This window comes from Hyaloscypha bicolor (genome assembly GCF_002865645.1).
Source record: "Hyaloscypha bicolor E unplaced genomic scaffold K444scaffold_98, whole genome shotgun sequence".
Classification (NCBI taxonomy): domain Eukaryota; kingdom Fungi; phylum Ascomycota; class Leotiomycetes; order Helotiales; family Hyaloscyphaceae; genus Hyaloscypha; species Hyaloscypha bicolor.
This window is the reverse complement of record NW_020194600.1, coordinates 899,600-915,804: the sequence shown is the minus strand read 5'-3', so window position 1 is coordinate 915,804 and position 16,205 is coordinate 899,600. Positions and strand designations below refer to the sequence as shown.

Sequence of the window (16,205 nt, the reverse complement as noted above, 5' to 3'; positions counted from 1 at the left end):
GAGGTCCCCCTGGCCCTGCACCTGCAGCTGGGCGTATTGGGACTGGCGATGCTGTTGACAGAGAATATGAGGCATGCCATCCTGCCTTTCTTAATTAAACCAAAACTAACGTGATCTAGCAACTTATGCAAGAACTTTCTGGTGGTGCACCAGCCAACGGAGAAGCTCCTCGACGCATTGAAGGCGGACCTGGTGGAGGCTATGATCAACCACCTCAAGATGATGTCAAGCCATGGCAACGAGGACCTACTGGCGCAGCTGCTCCGTGGCAGAAGAAGGATGACCGTGGATTCGACTCTCGTGATGCGGCTCCTGCTGGATCTGCTGCTCCTTGGGCTAGAGATAGACCTCGCGGCGATGGTCGTGGTGCCGATCCTTATTACGGAGGCGCTGGCGCTGGTACTGGCTACAATGCCCCCGCTGCTGCCAACCCGGCTCCATGGGCTCAGCAGGCTCCAGCTTACCCAGCCGCCGCTCCATACGCAGGATATGCAGCTCCTGGCTACTCCGGCGGTTATCAACCTCAAGGAGCTCCACCTGGCCTCGCCGCTCCGCCTGGATTGAGTGGTGCTGGGCTCAGCGCTCTCTTACAGCAATTCGCTGGCAGTCCCCCACCACCACCCCCAACCTCGGCAATCCCCCCTCCGCCACCTGGCTCAGCACCCCCGCCTCCTCCGAGCGACCAACCTCCTCCCCCACCACCTGGAAACTAGGGCTTTACTGAATCTGGATCGCTCACCACTAACACATGATGCCCGTTTCATAGGATGGACTCTGGATGTAGATTGCTTTGGGCTGGCTTCAGGCTGGCTTGGTCGCTTTGAACTTGCACCCTGACTTTACTTGCTTCCTGCGGATGTGCTGACTGCAGTACATAATTTGTAGTTTTAGAAACAGAGCTTGTTGCTCCCCTATTTTCTCGTGATATTGCTTTCCAACTCGATGTTGATCTCTCGTTCATTTGCAGAAAGATCTGCATGTGGAATGTAAAAGTCCTGCCTTATTTTTGCCACGCTATGCTCTCCTTGATCCAATGCTTGAGTAAAACATAGTATAAAGGCGGCCAAAAATTTGAGACATTGAAGTGAAGTCAATTAATGTCCAGTGGTTGGGGATGGGGAGGAGGAGGGTGAGTTACTTGTCAAGCAATGTATAGCTCCCAACGGGACACTCCCATCCGCCCTTCAGGTTTCTTTGTTCCTGTTAAGCTGAGATATCAGGGAGAGGCTACTCTCTCATTATTCATGTCTTAGTTGGGATATTAGAAGTTCAGTGCCAGGCGGCGTCGATACCGCCTCGACGGCCACAGGCTGTTCAGTGCACAGCAGTGAAGCTGGACATCGCTCAACATGATTGTGACTGTTATGCAGTTGATGATGCTCCTCCCGGGTGATACCAATCACAGACACTTTCTGCAGGCAACACACAAAATCAAGATCAAATGTGCTCCCCACAAGAACATTCGAGTGACTCGTTGGCTCTCGAGGTTTTGGAGCTAATTGGGACTGGTGCGATTAAGGGCAACGACATTGCTCTTCGATGCAAGGGAATCGGCAAAGCAAGTTAGAGGTAGTCTGTGGGAAGCTGATTGAGGGTGGGAAGGATTGAGGGTGTGGAGGGAAGTCTGCTATACCCTGCCAATGCTGCACATCGGGTTCCTAGTCAGAATGGAAATTGACATCTCTTCTCGACATTTAAAAGTCCCTTGAACTGTGGTATATTAACAATTAACTAAATACTGAATGTCCCTTGAGATAAGGTACATTTTAAAACCACTCCCCCTTGAATGTCCCTCGAGTTGCGTACACTTGAATGTTGTTAGTCCCTATATACCTCTTAAGGTAGGACATATTTAAAGTTCATTCCCTTCTGAAACCTCAAAGTGTGGTACATTAAAATCCACTCCTCCCCAATGTCCCATAATGTATGGGACACTGAGAACCCGTTCCTTCCTAGATGTACCCTCAGGTATGGTATATTCGAAACCGCTCCGACCCAATGTTTCCATATGCAGGGTGCATTCAATATCTGCTTCATCTCAAATGTCCCGAGAGTTGTGGTACTTTCACGTAGAGAGCGGGAACAAAATACAAAAAAACCAATAGAGAGACAAGGGTTCCATTGTCTGCAGAATCTCAAGCATCAAAACTCCATACACCTATCTAAAAAGTGACTTTCATTCCTACCCCCAATCACTTCGTCCTCCGCCGTTTCCCAGGTCTATCCCGCTCCGACCTCCACCACCCGCTTCTATTCCACTCCTCAATCTGAGCAAGCGCCGGATCAATTCGATGAACACTCGGGCCTCGTGGGCCCCTATTCGCCGCCGCCAAGCTCCTCATCCTAGCTCTACGCTCTTGCCAAGTTTCAAAAGCGCCTACGCATATTAGCATATTTCTATAAATTTGGGGAACAAAAAGCTTACATTCAAAAAGTCTCGTTTGCAAATCCTCCAGCTCTGTTTTCAGCTTGTCAATGAGAGCTGAGAACTTCTGATATTTCTGCGACTTGTCGGTGTTGCTGTGGTTCAGGGCGTCGATCTGCAGCTTATCATTTGCTGCTTGCTGTTCGAGAGCAGCGATCTTTTCTTTTTGGGCGATTATTTGGTTGTTCAATGCCTCGATCTCTTCGTTGCATGCTAGATGAGGATCGAAGTCGTTATCATCCATGGGCAGGGGGCTGTTCTCGCCAGCACCGTCACTTGCGTTCCCCTGTTTCTGGGAATATTGTTTGACGTCGTCATCATCGTCTTCGCCGTCGTCGTCTTCCTCTTCGTATGCGTCCACCTGCTTGGTCAGACGTGTTATCTCAACCTCAAGACCAGCGATCTTGTGCCTAAGTCTTGCGACCTCAGCTACACAATCCTCTAGGTTCTCATCCGGCTGGTTTGGAGCTGGTCTCTTCCGACTTCTCAGTCCTGTGCTGGGATATTGAGCATTGAGATCAGCCAACTTCTCTTCGCACTTCGTTTTTTTCAAGCGCTCTTCTTGCCAGGATTCGAAATTCTTATTTGCAGCTTTCCGAGATGACTCCGCCCTCTTTTTCTCCGCCTCGAGCTCAGCTTCTGCTTGAGCTAACTGGTTCTGGAGCTCCTCGACACCGTGAGAAATGGCGTCCGTTTCTTCAGCAGTGTTTGCCTTCTTCACGAAATACTGAAGCTTCTGGCGGAGCGCCGCCTTCTCTGCTTCGCACTTTTGCTTCTGTGTCGCGAGCTGCTCCTGGAGTTTGTCTTTGTCTTCTTGGCAATAGTCCAGATCCTCATTAAGAGCATCAATATACTCATCGTTAGTAGTGGCATGTTTTTGGCAGTCTGCTAACTCTTTCTTCAGTCTTGCAACTTGATCCTTTAGTGGTTGCACCTGCTCCGGGACGGGTTGGTCTTGGCCCGCAAGCGCAGCTTCCAATCGTTCGATTTCTTCGCAGCGTTCCTTCAAACTTTCTTTCAGGCAAGCCGTTCCCTGGATACCCGTTTCCCGTGTTTCCAGGCAGTCAGAAAGATCTTTGTTTGCCTGCGCAAGAAGATCGTTGAACTTCTTGGCCATTGCTTCGTGAGCAATTTCACTGCTACTCAGCTTCTCCGTTAGCTCCCAGATGGTCCCTCTGTAGCTAGCTTCTTTCTGCGCCTGTTCCTTTTCTAGTTCTTTGTCTGTGTCCAAGTCCCGCTGCCGAATGGCTACTTGGGCTTGAAGCATTTTTATCAGACGGTCTACTTCTTCCTCACACTTTTCCAGTTTGTCGGTGGCATCTTCGCGTTCATCCCTAATTTTTTGAACTCCCTTCTTCAGAACAGCCATGGATTCAGCTTCCTCAGGGTTTTCAACCTTCTTTTCATGCTCTTTCTTGCATTTCTCCAGCATTGTCCTGACCTCCTCCAGAGTCTCTTTCAGGTCCCGGATCTGTTGACGGGGATTTTGGAATTCCAAGTCTTCGTCAAGCTCGGAGTCACTGAAGAATGTTTGGTCGTTCCTCACAGCTTCCTCATACTTGATCCCAAGAGCCTTCAACTTGCGTTGCAGCTCAACAATCTCCTCGATAAGGGCCTCGTTATCAAGTCCTTCCAGGTCGTGGGGTTCCTCTGGTTCTTCGACTCCAAGTTTGAGGACATTGTCTCTGAATTCCCGACAATTTTGCAACTTGATCTTCAAACTAGCAAGATCAGCTTTCAAACTGGCGACCTTCTCGTTCTGCACCCCGAAGGCCTCGTCTTTCTCGGACATCTCTGACGCATGTTTGATCCTCAGCTGTGCATTTTCCTCGATCCACCCACGTTGCCGAAGCTCGTCGCTCTGCATCATTAGGTCTCTCTGATCGGTCAGGAATGCAACTTGAGCTTGAAAGAAGGTTCGCCTCGCCAAGAGCTTGATCAGCTGATCCCTTGACAGATTCTCGTAGAAGCGCAGCAGAGCATGGTGTTCTTCCTCGTCCTCGTCATCCGAAGCCGACTCGTCCACGTCTGAGCCTGACTCTTCCTCCTCAACTGTATTGCCCCGAGCCTCCTCACAGATCTTCAACCGGTTCTTCAGATCAAGGTTCTTAGCTAAGATAGCTTGGTATTTCCATGTTCCCCAATCCATGTCGGGCTCCGCACCCCATACAACAGTTTCGCCCTGTCGATAGGCGTCCAGCTCCGCCAAAAGTTTCATCCTTTCCTCAAGGAGCGATTCTTTGTGGATCCTGTCGATCTTCCCATCTATAATCTCGAGATTCAGTCTCCTGATCTCCTGCTTTAAAGCTGTGACGGTTGGCTCCAGTATATCAAGATTGTAGTTGTAGCAAATATCGCGACGTCGTTCCACCTCGAACTTCTCTTTCTCGAGTTTCTCGACCTTGGCTCTCAAGGCTGCGATCTGGTCCTTCACTTCCTTAATCCTGGAATGGGTTGGATTAGCACTTTCGAATTCCTCATCGAGGTACTCGGCAAAATCGGTGCGCAACCGTTTGGTTAGCTCTTTGAGCTCATCTTGCTTGCTCTTCAGTGGGGCAACAAGAGACTTCAACTGCTTCTTCGCCTTCTCGAGCTCTTTCGGACAGTCCTTGTCGCCGCCTGTTGCTACAGGGGAATGGCTCTTGAGAGTATGAAGTTCAGACTCGAGGTCGGCGATTTTGTTAATTAGGTCTTGGTTCTGCTTTTTCGCCTGCTCAAACTCTCTTGGACAATCCTCTCCAGCAGCGGATCTTGCTTGTTCTTCTGATTGGCTGTTGAGATCAGCAAGTTGAGATTCGAGGTCAGCGACTCTGCTGTTGATCAGATCTCTTAATTGGGGCCCCTGAAATTCTGCTTCAAGTTCGGCGAGTCTGTTGGTAAGAATTTGGATTTGCTTCTTGGCCACTTCAAGCTTCCTCGGACAATCTTCGTCACCCCCCGGCGCTCCTGAAGAATGAGCTCTGTGATTGTGGAGTTCGGATTCCAGCTCGGCGATGCGGTTAATCAAGGTTTCTCCATTTTGGATGTTGGCCATGTTGATTTGAAGTAGTGCATGTGTGTCAAGATCGCCGGTGTTGCTCATCTCATCTCCTTCATCCTGCAACCCTGAAGATAACTTCTTCTGAGGAGATACATCTCGAACCCGCTGTTCCAATCTGGCCCTGAGAATAGTTAACAATTCCCTGATCTTGGCGACGAGATCGGCTTGTGGTGGTATCTCGTCCGCCAAACGTTGAATGAGGGCTTGGAGGACTTCGGGGCTCACGCCAGCATGGTAACCATCGCAGGCCCGTTTACGCTTGCTGTTAGTTTCGCCATCCCCGATGCAGCGCTCTAAACATCCGAGTCTACCGATGAGGATCTGACCGCTCGCGATGTTGGACTTGGCCATCTCAAGGTATGCTGACAAGATTATCTCGTCAGCGTTAGTTTGGATAGTTCCATTGGCTTGGAATTGCTCGAGCTTCTGATTACAAAGGTCGGTTTCCAAAGTTTTCGTAGCAAATGCCAGTTCTGCTGTTTTGGCTTTGACTTTGGCTTCTCCATCCCAGGCTCTCTTATCTGCGTCTCTCATGACGGCGAACACGGTTTTTGAAGGTCGTTCTGCGTATTGGGGAATTGCTGGTAGTGTTCGAAGGATCTTGCCTATGGTTATCGTGTGTTCAACTGTCTTGCGGAAACTATCAAGCACTTGGTCGAGCCCATAAGTGTTGACTATCGGCTGTGTGTTCTCATCTTTGGCGGCGTCGGCAGCATCATCCTCGTCTCTTGGTTCGATTGGCTTCATTGCTGTCTCCAGGTGAGCGCCAAGAGCCTGCAACTCCACCAGAGCGATTGCGACGGTTCTATCAAGGGATAGTTTAGCCTCCAATGACTTGAACTCATTAGGGTTATGTACATTGGCAATTGTCTCGAGCGCGGATCTTTGGATTGCAGCAAAGGCTGTCTGAGCGATGTCCCTCTCGGTTCGGAGGACAGCGGCCCAATTTCTGTGGATGGCAGTGCGCTTCTTTTGGTGGTTGAATTGCGTTTCGGTATTGGCATCGATATAGAATTCAAATCGCACAACCTTTTTCTTCAAAACGCCGAGTTTCAGAGCTATCGAGGCGAGCCTTGAAATGTCCAGCCCTGGATTGTCGTTCTCAACATCATCCAGAGCTCTGCTGAATTCTTCATGAAGCTCTTCGAGAGCCGAGCAATTGTCACTACGAATCTTGCGAGCTTCCACATTGTTGTTTTGGAGTTCCATTGCCCCTCCAAGAGAGAATGAAGCTGGTTCGTGGACTTTCACCTGCTGTTTCAAGGTTACCTCGATCTTTTTCCTCTCTTCGACTTCTTGGAGAGCATTTTGAAGCTCGCCCAGAAGGACTTGGACTGAATCGGTGCCGTCATCTGTGATTCTGGCTTTGATAAGTGCGAGTTTATTAGCAACATCTTTGGACGGCTGCGCCGAGACATGGCCTGGTACAGACATCGTTGGGATCTGGGTTCTCGATCTCAATGAACCGAGACAACTTATATTGAGCTGAAACGATATAATTCTATCAGGGAAGTGCAGACTGTGAGACGAAAAGATGGTGATATGTTTGAAAACCGGCGGTGTCAACATATGAGTACTCTGGCATGCTTTGTCAAGGCTCACAACCCTTCTGGGGAAAAAACTCAACACTCCTGCTTGCGGCATGACTTCAATGCTAGAGTCATAGAGCGTGTGTTCTTTGTTCGGGGGAATGTGAACCGCTATTGCCGAGTCGTTATGGGAGGATGAAGACATTGTCTGAAATCGGTCAAAGAAAAAAAATGAGGTGATGAAAGAAACACAATGTGATGCTATCGCGAAGTATACCACTTAGGAATCTGAAAGAAACTCCAATATTCTGGACTAGGAGGGTTTTGGGGGAAAGCTTGTGATAGAACATGGCACATGGTAATAGAAAGCTTAAGTACTCTTGAATGCCCTTCCAGAACATGGCATTTGGACTTGACAGATGGCCGCTGCAGGTGACTCCAACCACAGTTATGGCGCCAATTCTCAAATTTAAACTCAAGATGCCCATATTTTTGGTAGACTGCTGTCTGCGTAATCGTTCCGGGTTTGAAGACTGTTGCTGGGGTGGAAAAGGGGCACGCGGACTGGAAGGATAGTGACGGCTTGCTGGAAATCCAGCAGACTTTTATCCCAACGACATCTCCTATCCGAAGAAACATGACACTTGTCTGTCTTCCCGCTCTCCTTGATGAAGCTGGCACTTTTTAAGATGCTGGATATTAATTGATGGAGGAAGCGAGGTCGGTGAAGGAGTTACCCCGGATCGCCGACGGGGCTTCATTCAGGATAGGTCGATGATGGCCCAGGATGACCCGTCCCTGGACCTCGGCACAATTCAGCAAGGCAAAGGGAACGGACAACCACAACTCTCGCACCCGGGGACGGACAGCTTGTCTCCCTTTTCCGTCTGACAACTTGCAAGGTATAAGACCCAAGGTAGGCCCAGCTGTCTTCTGCTCACTTCGGACAAGAAGCAAGCAGGAGCCCTGAAGATGTCACAGTCCCAAATCCCTCCGGGACTTGAGCATTTCTCTCGTCTCAACGCGTCTATTTGGTACCACCAGCCGGCCGCCAGAACACCCTCCAAAGATCCGGATTTTGTCCTCCTGTTGGGATGGATGGATGCGAAACCTCGACACATTGCGAAGTACACTTCAGGCTACGAGAAGTTGTATCCATCTGCCTCGATCTTGGCTATCACGACAAGCTCCTACGACGCTGCGCTCTCCTCCAATGCCGCGAATATTAAACGCATCTCGCCTGCGCTCGACATTCTTTACACGCTGCCACCGAACGCGAAGCTCCTTCTGCATTTCTTCTCGAACGGCGGAGGGTTCACAACAGTGCATATTGCAAAGTGTTACATGAAGAAAATGGGGAAAGCTCTGCCCATGACAGCGACTGTGTTTGACAGTGTGCCTGGATATGCACGGTTGCAAGCACAGGTGCGAGCCTTTATGGTAACCCTGCCCAAGAACATGATATTAAGAGCCATTGCGGCTCTTATGCTTTACATCGCGTACCCCATCTTCAAGCTCAGGTACTTGTTGACGGGGACCGTGGATGTTGTGGAAGATATGCGGTTAGCGACAAATGATAAGAGCTTGTTCGATCTTGATGCGCCAAGGCTATATATCTACAGTGAGGCAGATGACATAGTCGAGCCGAAGGATGTAGAGGAACATGCAGACGAGGCCAAGACACTTGGTTACACGGTTTCTAGAGAGAAGTTTCTCACAAGCGGGCATGCTGCACATATGATTCAAGACCCGGAGAGATATTGGGGTATTGTACGGAGGCTTTGGAGTATGGTTTCATAGAAGAAAATTGATAGATCGATTGTGGCGTTGTTCAGGAAATGATAGAACGTTGTGGCTTTGTTCAACTCTCGTGGGCGTCGGCATCTCATCGTCGATCTGCCAGTTCTCCAGTCTGCGTCTTCTTCGGCTTGAATCTAAGCCTCATTTTGCTTTGGGTACTTTGTGCTACATGAAGTTGTACGTGGGGATAAGGAAGCTAAGGCAAAGTTGGAGCTGGATCTTTCTTATTCGTGGAAAAGGTGAGATCGAGATCTGAGGAGCGCAGCATCCTATGCGAATAAACTTTCTTCTTCTTCGAGTCTCACAAGAGATCCATCTTCCTGTTCACGCCCTCATCTTCAATTGCACCTTTCCCCCATTGCATCTGTTTCCAAGCTACTTCTCACTTCACAACAATATCACAAGGAGCAAACAAACACCCCTTCAAAACATCGAAATGGGTTCAACAGTTGGTCTTCCTGTCTCCAAGTTGCTCCGTAAGTCATCTTCTCCCCTCAACGCATAAATCCTATCGACCTATCTGCCCTATCATCGGTTCACCTTACCATTTATCCGCCTACTTCTGTACAATAAACTAACAACTATCCAGCCATTGCACCTTTCACCCTCTACTACCTGCTCCTCTCGGGCCGCAACGTTGCACAACGCTTGAAGACCGAAGTCTTCATCGGACATACCAGCACTTTTGTCTGTTCCCATTTCCCCTCCCTCATTCCCCGCCTATCACTTCTCTAACAATCCAAATCCCCAGACCGCAAAAGACGCTGCCAATCCAACATACAGACCCAAGCCCGATCCTCTCCATGGGTAACTTATTCTTATACTCTCTTACAATTTTTATTCTTTATAAAACAGTATTAGAACTCTGAAGCAAGACTAACATCCCCAGTCGCAATCCGCTGCCACTCCAACTTCCTCGACACCGTTCCCCTCGCCTTCATCTTCCTCATCACCGCAGAACTGAACGGCGGAAACCGCAAGACGCTCAACTATATCATGGCCTCTCTCCTCGCGCCCCCTATCGCACAGGCTGAGGGTAGATTGAGACTCCAAGGTAAGTTTGGCAATAATGGGATCGGTAGGCCGGTGGGGTATTTTGGGAGCATGGGTGTCCTTGGGGGACTTGCGGGATATGCGGCTTTTCTGGTGAAGGGTTACTGGGAATTGTAACATGAGAGAGATGGGGTGATGTGTAAAGGCAGTGGTTGGGACACTGGCGTGGAGTTGGTTGTGAAAGCACTGATTTGTGGGAAATTGATATTTGCATGGTAGACGGCTGCAGGAACGTGGTTATAGTATGCTGCGGGCATTGAATAGGGATAGGATGCTTCTCCTCTGCCGTTCTTCACAACGGGCCATTCCAGGGTCGGTTAGGTGGAGCTTTTTGCGTTGCTTTGCCTGGAACATCAATACAATAAAATTCTTTGTTTTGCTTTGCTTCCATCATAAACACGATGCTTTGCATTGTTTACATTACTAAAATAAAATAAAAAGGGGGCGGGGGGATATAAGCGAACTAATGTCCAACCACTTTCCAAGATCCACCCCCTTCTCATCCCACCTCATCCGGATGAAACCATTTCCCATGCCTATATACCGAATCAGGCGGTAATTCCTGACTCTGTAGCTCAAAGCCCTCACCGCAAACTGCCTGCCTCCTCACTGCAAAATCAAAATACAGCTTCAACCAAATCGCCCGATCCCTGCAGTCGCTCGCCCCGAACCATTCACTCTGTACACACTTCGGCATATATTTATTCAACACCTCTTTCGTCGCACGCATCCACGGCTTCGGAATCGGCCAGTCTGAATAATGCAAAAATTTAGCTTCCGCAAGAACGAAATCCGGATCCCATTTCTGATTTCGCGAGGAAGGTCGAGGATGCGAACGAAGGTAGTGCGCATGATTTTTTCGTCGGAATTCGCCAGACAACAGGTTATACGGTCGTTGCGGGATCCGCAGGATATGGTTTCTGAAGAGCGAGTTCAGGATATCCATATCGTAGTCATCCGGCGTTGCTTTCTCGATTGCAGAGGAGATTGAAGCAAAGGAGGAGGCGGATGGGGTGACGAGCAGCATTTGGCTGGAGAAGGACCAGCCGGTTGGCTCGCCCCAGTAGACGAAGGGCATTGCCAGTGGTGCTTTTTGGAGCAGGAAGAGGTCGTCGAGGTTTTGGAGGACGACGGAGTCCGAGTCCAGGGCTAGCACACGGTCGAAGGATGTGAGGTTGAAGGCTAACAGCTTGGTGTAGGAATCGGCCCAGGTTGATTCTTTTGTGCCGTTTTGGTGGAGGACGTCGACAGGTTGGAGTTTGACGAAGTAGTCCTTCTGAGCTTGTTGGAGGAGACGTGCGATTGGCGTGAGGTCTTGCGAGGGGGAGACGTCGTCGATTTCGTTGGGGTCCCAGGAGGAGGGGTAAAGCATGATCCTATGGGCAATTAGCTCTGGAACTGTATATTTGAGAGTCGCCTTGCCTCTGCGCACGACTTCCAATGTCCTCAATCTCGCTCCATACCATCAGCGCGTTGCAGAGGTACTCGGCTGATGTGACATATTGCGCGTAGTATAGCTTGCTCCAATCGATGCTCGGGTCCTCCACCTTTTTCACCGGCCTTGCAATAGGGGCGCGATTGCCATCGTCGTCATCATGATTATGCTGCAGCACCCAGCGGATCGCAAAGAACAAAAGGCAGCATACTGAGAGGATCTGGATGGGAGACTGCGAGACAAGGCGCCGGATTCGTCGTTGGTAGTAGTGATAATTGGCCATGGACTCATACGTTTCCCGATCGCATTGAACCGACACTCCCTCCGCGCATAGGGTACACCGGAACGGTCCTGTAAACGGGGATTTTCCTGGTGGGAGGCATCTTGGTGTTGTCGATACATGGTGCGGGCGAGAGATGCGGCCCAAGACTCTAAAAATAGACCCTTGCCGTCCGTTTTTTTCTTTTTGCCGGTGGGGGTGTCATCTTCAAACCCAGCCAAACAAGCACTTCACCGTGTAACGTGAAAATACAATTCCACCAGCATCTCGTGGAGTTCACGAAAACATGGTTACAAATCCGATCTTATTTAGATCACTGGGAACAACATGGAGTTCGATGTGCGGTCCTTATCGACACGATTATCCGAACTTGATGGCATTCCTCGAATTCTGGGAGCAATTGCCTCCTTGGAGACACGAAAGCTAGCCTCCGTTCTCCCTCTACCCGAGCTCGAGCAACGCCAAAGACTCGAAGTTCCACTTTCTAAACCTTCCAATTGAAATTCAGATCCTCATAGTTCGAGAATATGTGCAAGACTAGCCTATTGGCCAAACTCCAGACCTGATCAAAGCTCTACGGCCGGAATCTGGAATCTATCAACAAGCATTGGCGGTTTTCTACTTCTTGAGAACCGTCTCTATTTCAGATAATAACGAGCACAAAGTTTGGGCAATGCCAAAATGGGTTCTCAGGAAGGCGATATCTGTTGATCTTTGGTACGGGTAGGTTCATTCGCTTTTAACCTCAAATGTTAGCCCCTCTCTCTGATGGTCGCAGAACAAAACTCCGCAAGGACAGCTTTTCATTCTAGTCTGACCTTCCGGCTCGAGTACTCTCAACCTTTCAGTATTCCAACATTCGCGCCCTCACGCTATTGTCCACCTTCCGAGACGAAAGACTCTTGTTGGATGAGAAGCAGCTTTTGTTGTTTGTACGAGTCGTCATCGCCCTGCTTCCACTGCTGGGAAAATTAACTCTTGAGATCCCACTGGCTATTTGTAACTGGAAAGCCTATGCCCCAACCGCGAATGGATCCTGGATCTTGAGTACCTTCTGAAAAACACCAAGAGGGCCACTGACGTACTACACTAATGGGTAGAATCTCAGAACTCGCACCACGTAGTTGTCCTCTGGGATACAGGAGGCAATGGAACATTGACATGGACAGACGCCATGTACTGGCGCAGTATTAAGTGGGGAATCGTGCTTGAATATTTCGCTGCCAAGTTATACTTCAACCACCTTTACCATGTGCTCTTTTTCTGGGAAGAAAACTGTCTACAGTTTCTTGACCTCAATCCACGATAGCTGTTGCATAGCTGCCGTGGTAGGTCCTGTAAATGCTACAGGTTCATCCCAGCAAGGGTGACAACTTTCGATCCGGAACCTGATCACCACCTTGGGCCAGAGGAGGAATCCGCTTCGCAAGAAACGCGACCCGAATCCAATAACTATCGCGTTCCAGACGGACTTTTTTATCGTCCTCGTGTACCGAGTAGACACATGCGGCTAAAATCAAGACACCGCGAAGCTGATAGGCCTTTCGAATAAAGATCAGCCGATCTCGAGGGACCTTGCACCAGTTGCCGATCACTTTTACTTCTGTGCACCAAGCATATCTCAAGAATTGTGAATACATCTCCATGCTTACCGTCAAGTCGTGTTTTTGGTTTCTCGAAAGAAATCCATATTTGGGGCTGCAGAACTTCAATCTAGGTCTACTCCTTGCTTTTTGTTGGTGTTTCGGCTCAAGCATGCAAGGGCGATTGATTGTGCAACGATGAAAATTTGCAACGCGTCGTCCGGAATAGTCTCCTTGTTTGCATTTCCAATATGCCGTCCCCAAACGTAACCATGAACTTGAATGCTCATACGACGAAGTTTTCTCCCATGATAAGGTTCTATGCAACAAGTTCTCGGAGCTAATGGGGAGAAAGTAGCAGTCATTCACGAAGTCAGGCCAAGGGAATATCACCCCAAGCAAGCACCTCGAAAAGCAAGTCAAAAAAAAAACGCGATGACAGCTCTCCAAAGTTTGATATCATTAGGCTTCCAGTTGAGCTCCGGGAAGTTGTATTTAGATAGGATCTGCTAGAATGGACAGATGGCAGACCAACTCCGAATTTGATCAAGGCATTGCGACCGAACTCGCGGTTGTACAACCAAGCGCTGGACCTTTTTTATTCCCTCAAAGTTTGTCCGATTTCACCAAGAAACTGGGGTGAAGTGCTATTGGTACCACAATCTATTCTCCCGAGGGTGCTTTCTGCCGATGTCTCCACAGGTCCACAGGCTAGTCAAATGTGTCCTCTCGTACACCATCTGCTTAATTCTAAGTGACATAGTATTGCTATCTATACCCTGCCAGGGCTGCCAGGGTATATTCAGGTCCGGAAGTTGCGGCAGGGCTCCCCTATCATCGGCTTTCTGCAGACTCAAAACTTCGGTAGTTTCATTTTAACACAACCTTATTAGACGGAGATGGTTCCACGACTAGAGACATCCAGTCTCTCGCGCCATACGCCGTTGCGAAATTATCCACGCTTGTCCGTCCGACAGTGGATATACTTGTCTATGTCGCCAAGTCGAAAAAAGATAGCCCGATCAAAGAAATCAGCAATGGACTGGGCGTCCCTCGCAAATGGGGCTTCTAGAGAGCGTCCCTACACGCTCAGAATACCGTACATTATACAACCGGCGTATGCTTAGCGAGAAGGTGTGAGTTCAAGCCACGAGGAACAACTTCGTAAGGAAGGCTCACAAAGCAGCAATTCTGACATGTTTCACATTTGACATTTGCTATAAAATAAAACACCAGAAACATGTCCAAACCACCAAAATCAGCCAAGCTGCTCTTTGTTTTCTGTTTTCAGATACTCGCAAATCATTCTAAGCATGTGCACCGTTCCTCGTTCTCTTCTTCTGCGCTGATGACTTCTCTTCAACCTTTTCGTTGTCGATTAGGCTGCCATTCTCACCACCATCAAGACGAATCACACTCTTAATGAAATCGTGATCCGAGAACTCTTTGTACGCTTCCGCTGCGTCCTCAATCCGCAATTCTCTATCAAAAATGAAGCTAGGCTTTGCCCTTCCGCTCTCGATAAGTCGCTTGAGTGCAGGTTGATACTGGCGCAGCTGGACGATACCTGACTTTATGCTCTGGCCCTTGAGCCAAGATTCGCCGAATGGGATTTCGAAGATGCCTTTCTTCAAAGCTAGAGTAGCACCACCTGAAATTTCACGCCGTCAGTCGTGTCCCTCATGGCGATGAATTAGTCAAAAGAGACATCACTTACCAGCATCCTCGGGAATATAAACACCAATCACCCCAATTCCACCCCCAGCTCTTACGACATTAATAGCTTGTGTGAGTACAAGGTTACCCTCGTTGACGCCCTCCGCATTTACACATTCGTAGCCGATGCAATCACAGGCACGGTCAACACCTTCGGGCTCGTACTTCATAATCTGGGCAACGGGATCTCCTTTACTAAAATCGATGGGTATGGCGCCGATGTTCTTTGCTTTGGCAAGGCGTTGCGGCACACGATCAACGCTATAGACCTTGCTAGCCCCACGAAGGAAAGCAGAATAAGCACAGAGTAACCCAACAGGACCTATACATTCGTCAGTCAACCAGGAACCCACGATCCCAATCGTATAGTCTCACCAGCACCAAAAACAACTACTACATCCCCGAACACGAAGCCAGAACAGTCCAACGCCCAATTCGCTGTCGGGAAGATGTCCGCCAACAGAACATAATCCAACTCATGCTGCTTCCCCGTCGGCAGCAGCAGCAAATTTTCACTTGCGAACGGTACCCTGACGAAATTGGCTTGACCGCCGTTGAACTGTTGCAGTCCAGGGAGGGTCCCGACCCCCAGGCCGCCGATCACGGGATCAACGCCTTCGAGGCCGTCTTCGAAGACTACAGCGGAGACGATTACGCGGTCGCCGATTTTGAGGTCGTGGACTTTGGAACCAATTGCGTGTACGACGCCGACGATTTCGTGGCCCATTGTCATCGGGGGCTTGACGGGGAAGCGGCCGTGGAAGGTATCTGGAAGACGGATTATGGGTTTAGTACACGAGATGAGAAATTGGAGAGAGTGCTTTGAGGAATGAGGACTTACGGAGATCAGTGCCGCAGATTCCGGAAGATGTTACTCGGATTACAGCATCGGTAGGCTGGGTGATCTTGGGGATGGGCAGGGTTTTGACTTTCATGGAGAAAGGCTTCCCGTCAAATTCGACGGCTTTCATTGTCTCATGATTGCCGTTGTGCGGATGGGAATGCTTCATGTTAATGAATTGGATGTGCCTTTAACTTGAGGAAAATATTCTTAATGGAAATTCGGCCAGAAGAGATGGTTTGATGTGAAAATGCAGCTATGTCCTTGACAGCAGATGACTTTCAGACAAACCAGAAAACTGAGAGGTTCTTTTTATTTCTTTTATATTATTCAGAAGACCCTGACGTTCTCCCAGAATAGAGGCAGCCACAAGACGCAGTCACAAGACGCTTGAGATGAGATGAGATGAGATGAGACGCACGATTACTCTGTCACGATCTCTCGTATTCCCTCAGCTTCAGGATTCCATATTTCCATTCCAGTAGGGGTGGACAATTAAATTT

At 49.1% G+C, this 16,205-nt stretch overlaps 4 protein-coding genes across 4 annotated transcripts; 1 reads left to right on the top strand and 3 right to left on the bottom strand.

Moving 5' to 3' along the window:
* Positions 1–2,048: 2,048 nt before the first annotated feature.
* On the bottom strand, positions 2,049–6,899 carry K444DRAFT_664764 (uncharacterized protein; the record flags this gene model as incomplete). The annotated part of the gene is made up of 2 exons (XM_024887000.1): positions 2,049–2,377; positions 2,426–6,899. 2 exons carry the CDS (start codon positions 6,897–6,899, stop codon positions 2,193–2,195), a joined length of 4,659 nt encoding a protein of 1,552 aa, XP_024735202.1. The 3' UTR covers positions 2,049–2,192.
* A 949-nt stretch (positions 6,900–7,848) lies between these two features.
* On the top strand, positions 7,849–9,058 carry K444DRAFT_614552 (DUF829-domain-containing protein). The gene has a single exon (XM_024880549.1). It carries the CDS (start codon positions 7,967–7,969, stop codon positions 8,792–8,794), a length of 828 nt encoding a protein of 275 aa, XP_024735201.1. The 5' UTR covers positions 7,849–7,966; the 3' UTR covers positions 8,795–9,058.
* Positions 9,059–10,205: 1,147 nt separating this feature from the next.
* Positions 10,206–11,677, bottom strand: K444DRAFT_442464 (glycosyltransferase family 8 protein). The gene is made up of 2 exons (XM_024872848.1): positions 11,270–11,677; positions 10,206–11,223 (listed from the first exon to the last, which is right to left on the bottom strand). The coding sequence occupies exons 1-2, from the start codon at positions 11,563–11,565 to the stop codon at positions 10,347–10,349; spliced, it is 1,173 nt and encodes a 390-aa protein (XP_024735200.1). The 5' UTR covers positions 11,566–11,677; the 3' UTR covers positions 10,206–10,346.
* Positions 11,678–14,401: 2,724 nt separating this feature from the next.
* Positions 14,402–15,834, bottom strand: K444DRAFT_564303 (putative S-glutathione dehydrogenase; the record flags this gene model as incomplete). Its single annotated transcript, XM_024877057.1, has 4 exons — positions 14,402–14,712; positions 14,863–15,183; positions 15,237–15,629; positions 15,703–15,834. Coding segments are annotated over 4 exons (1,106 nt in total), but the record flags the coding sequence as incomplete, so codon positions are not given.
* Positions 15,835–16,205: the final 371 nt, after the last annotated feature.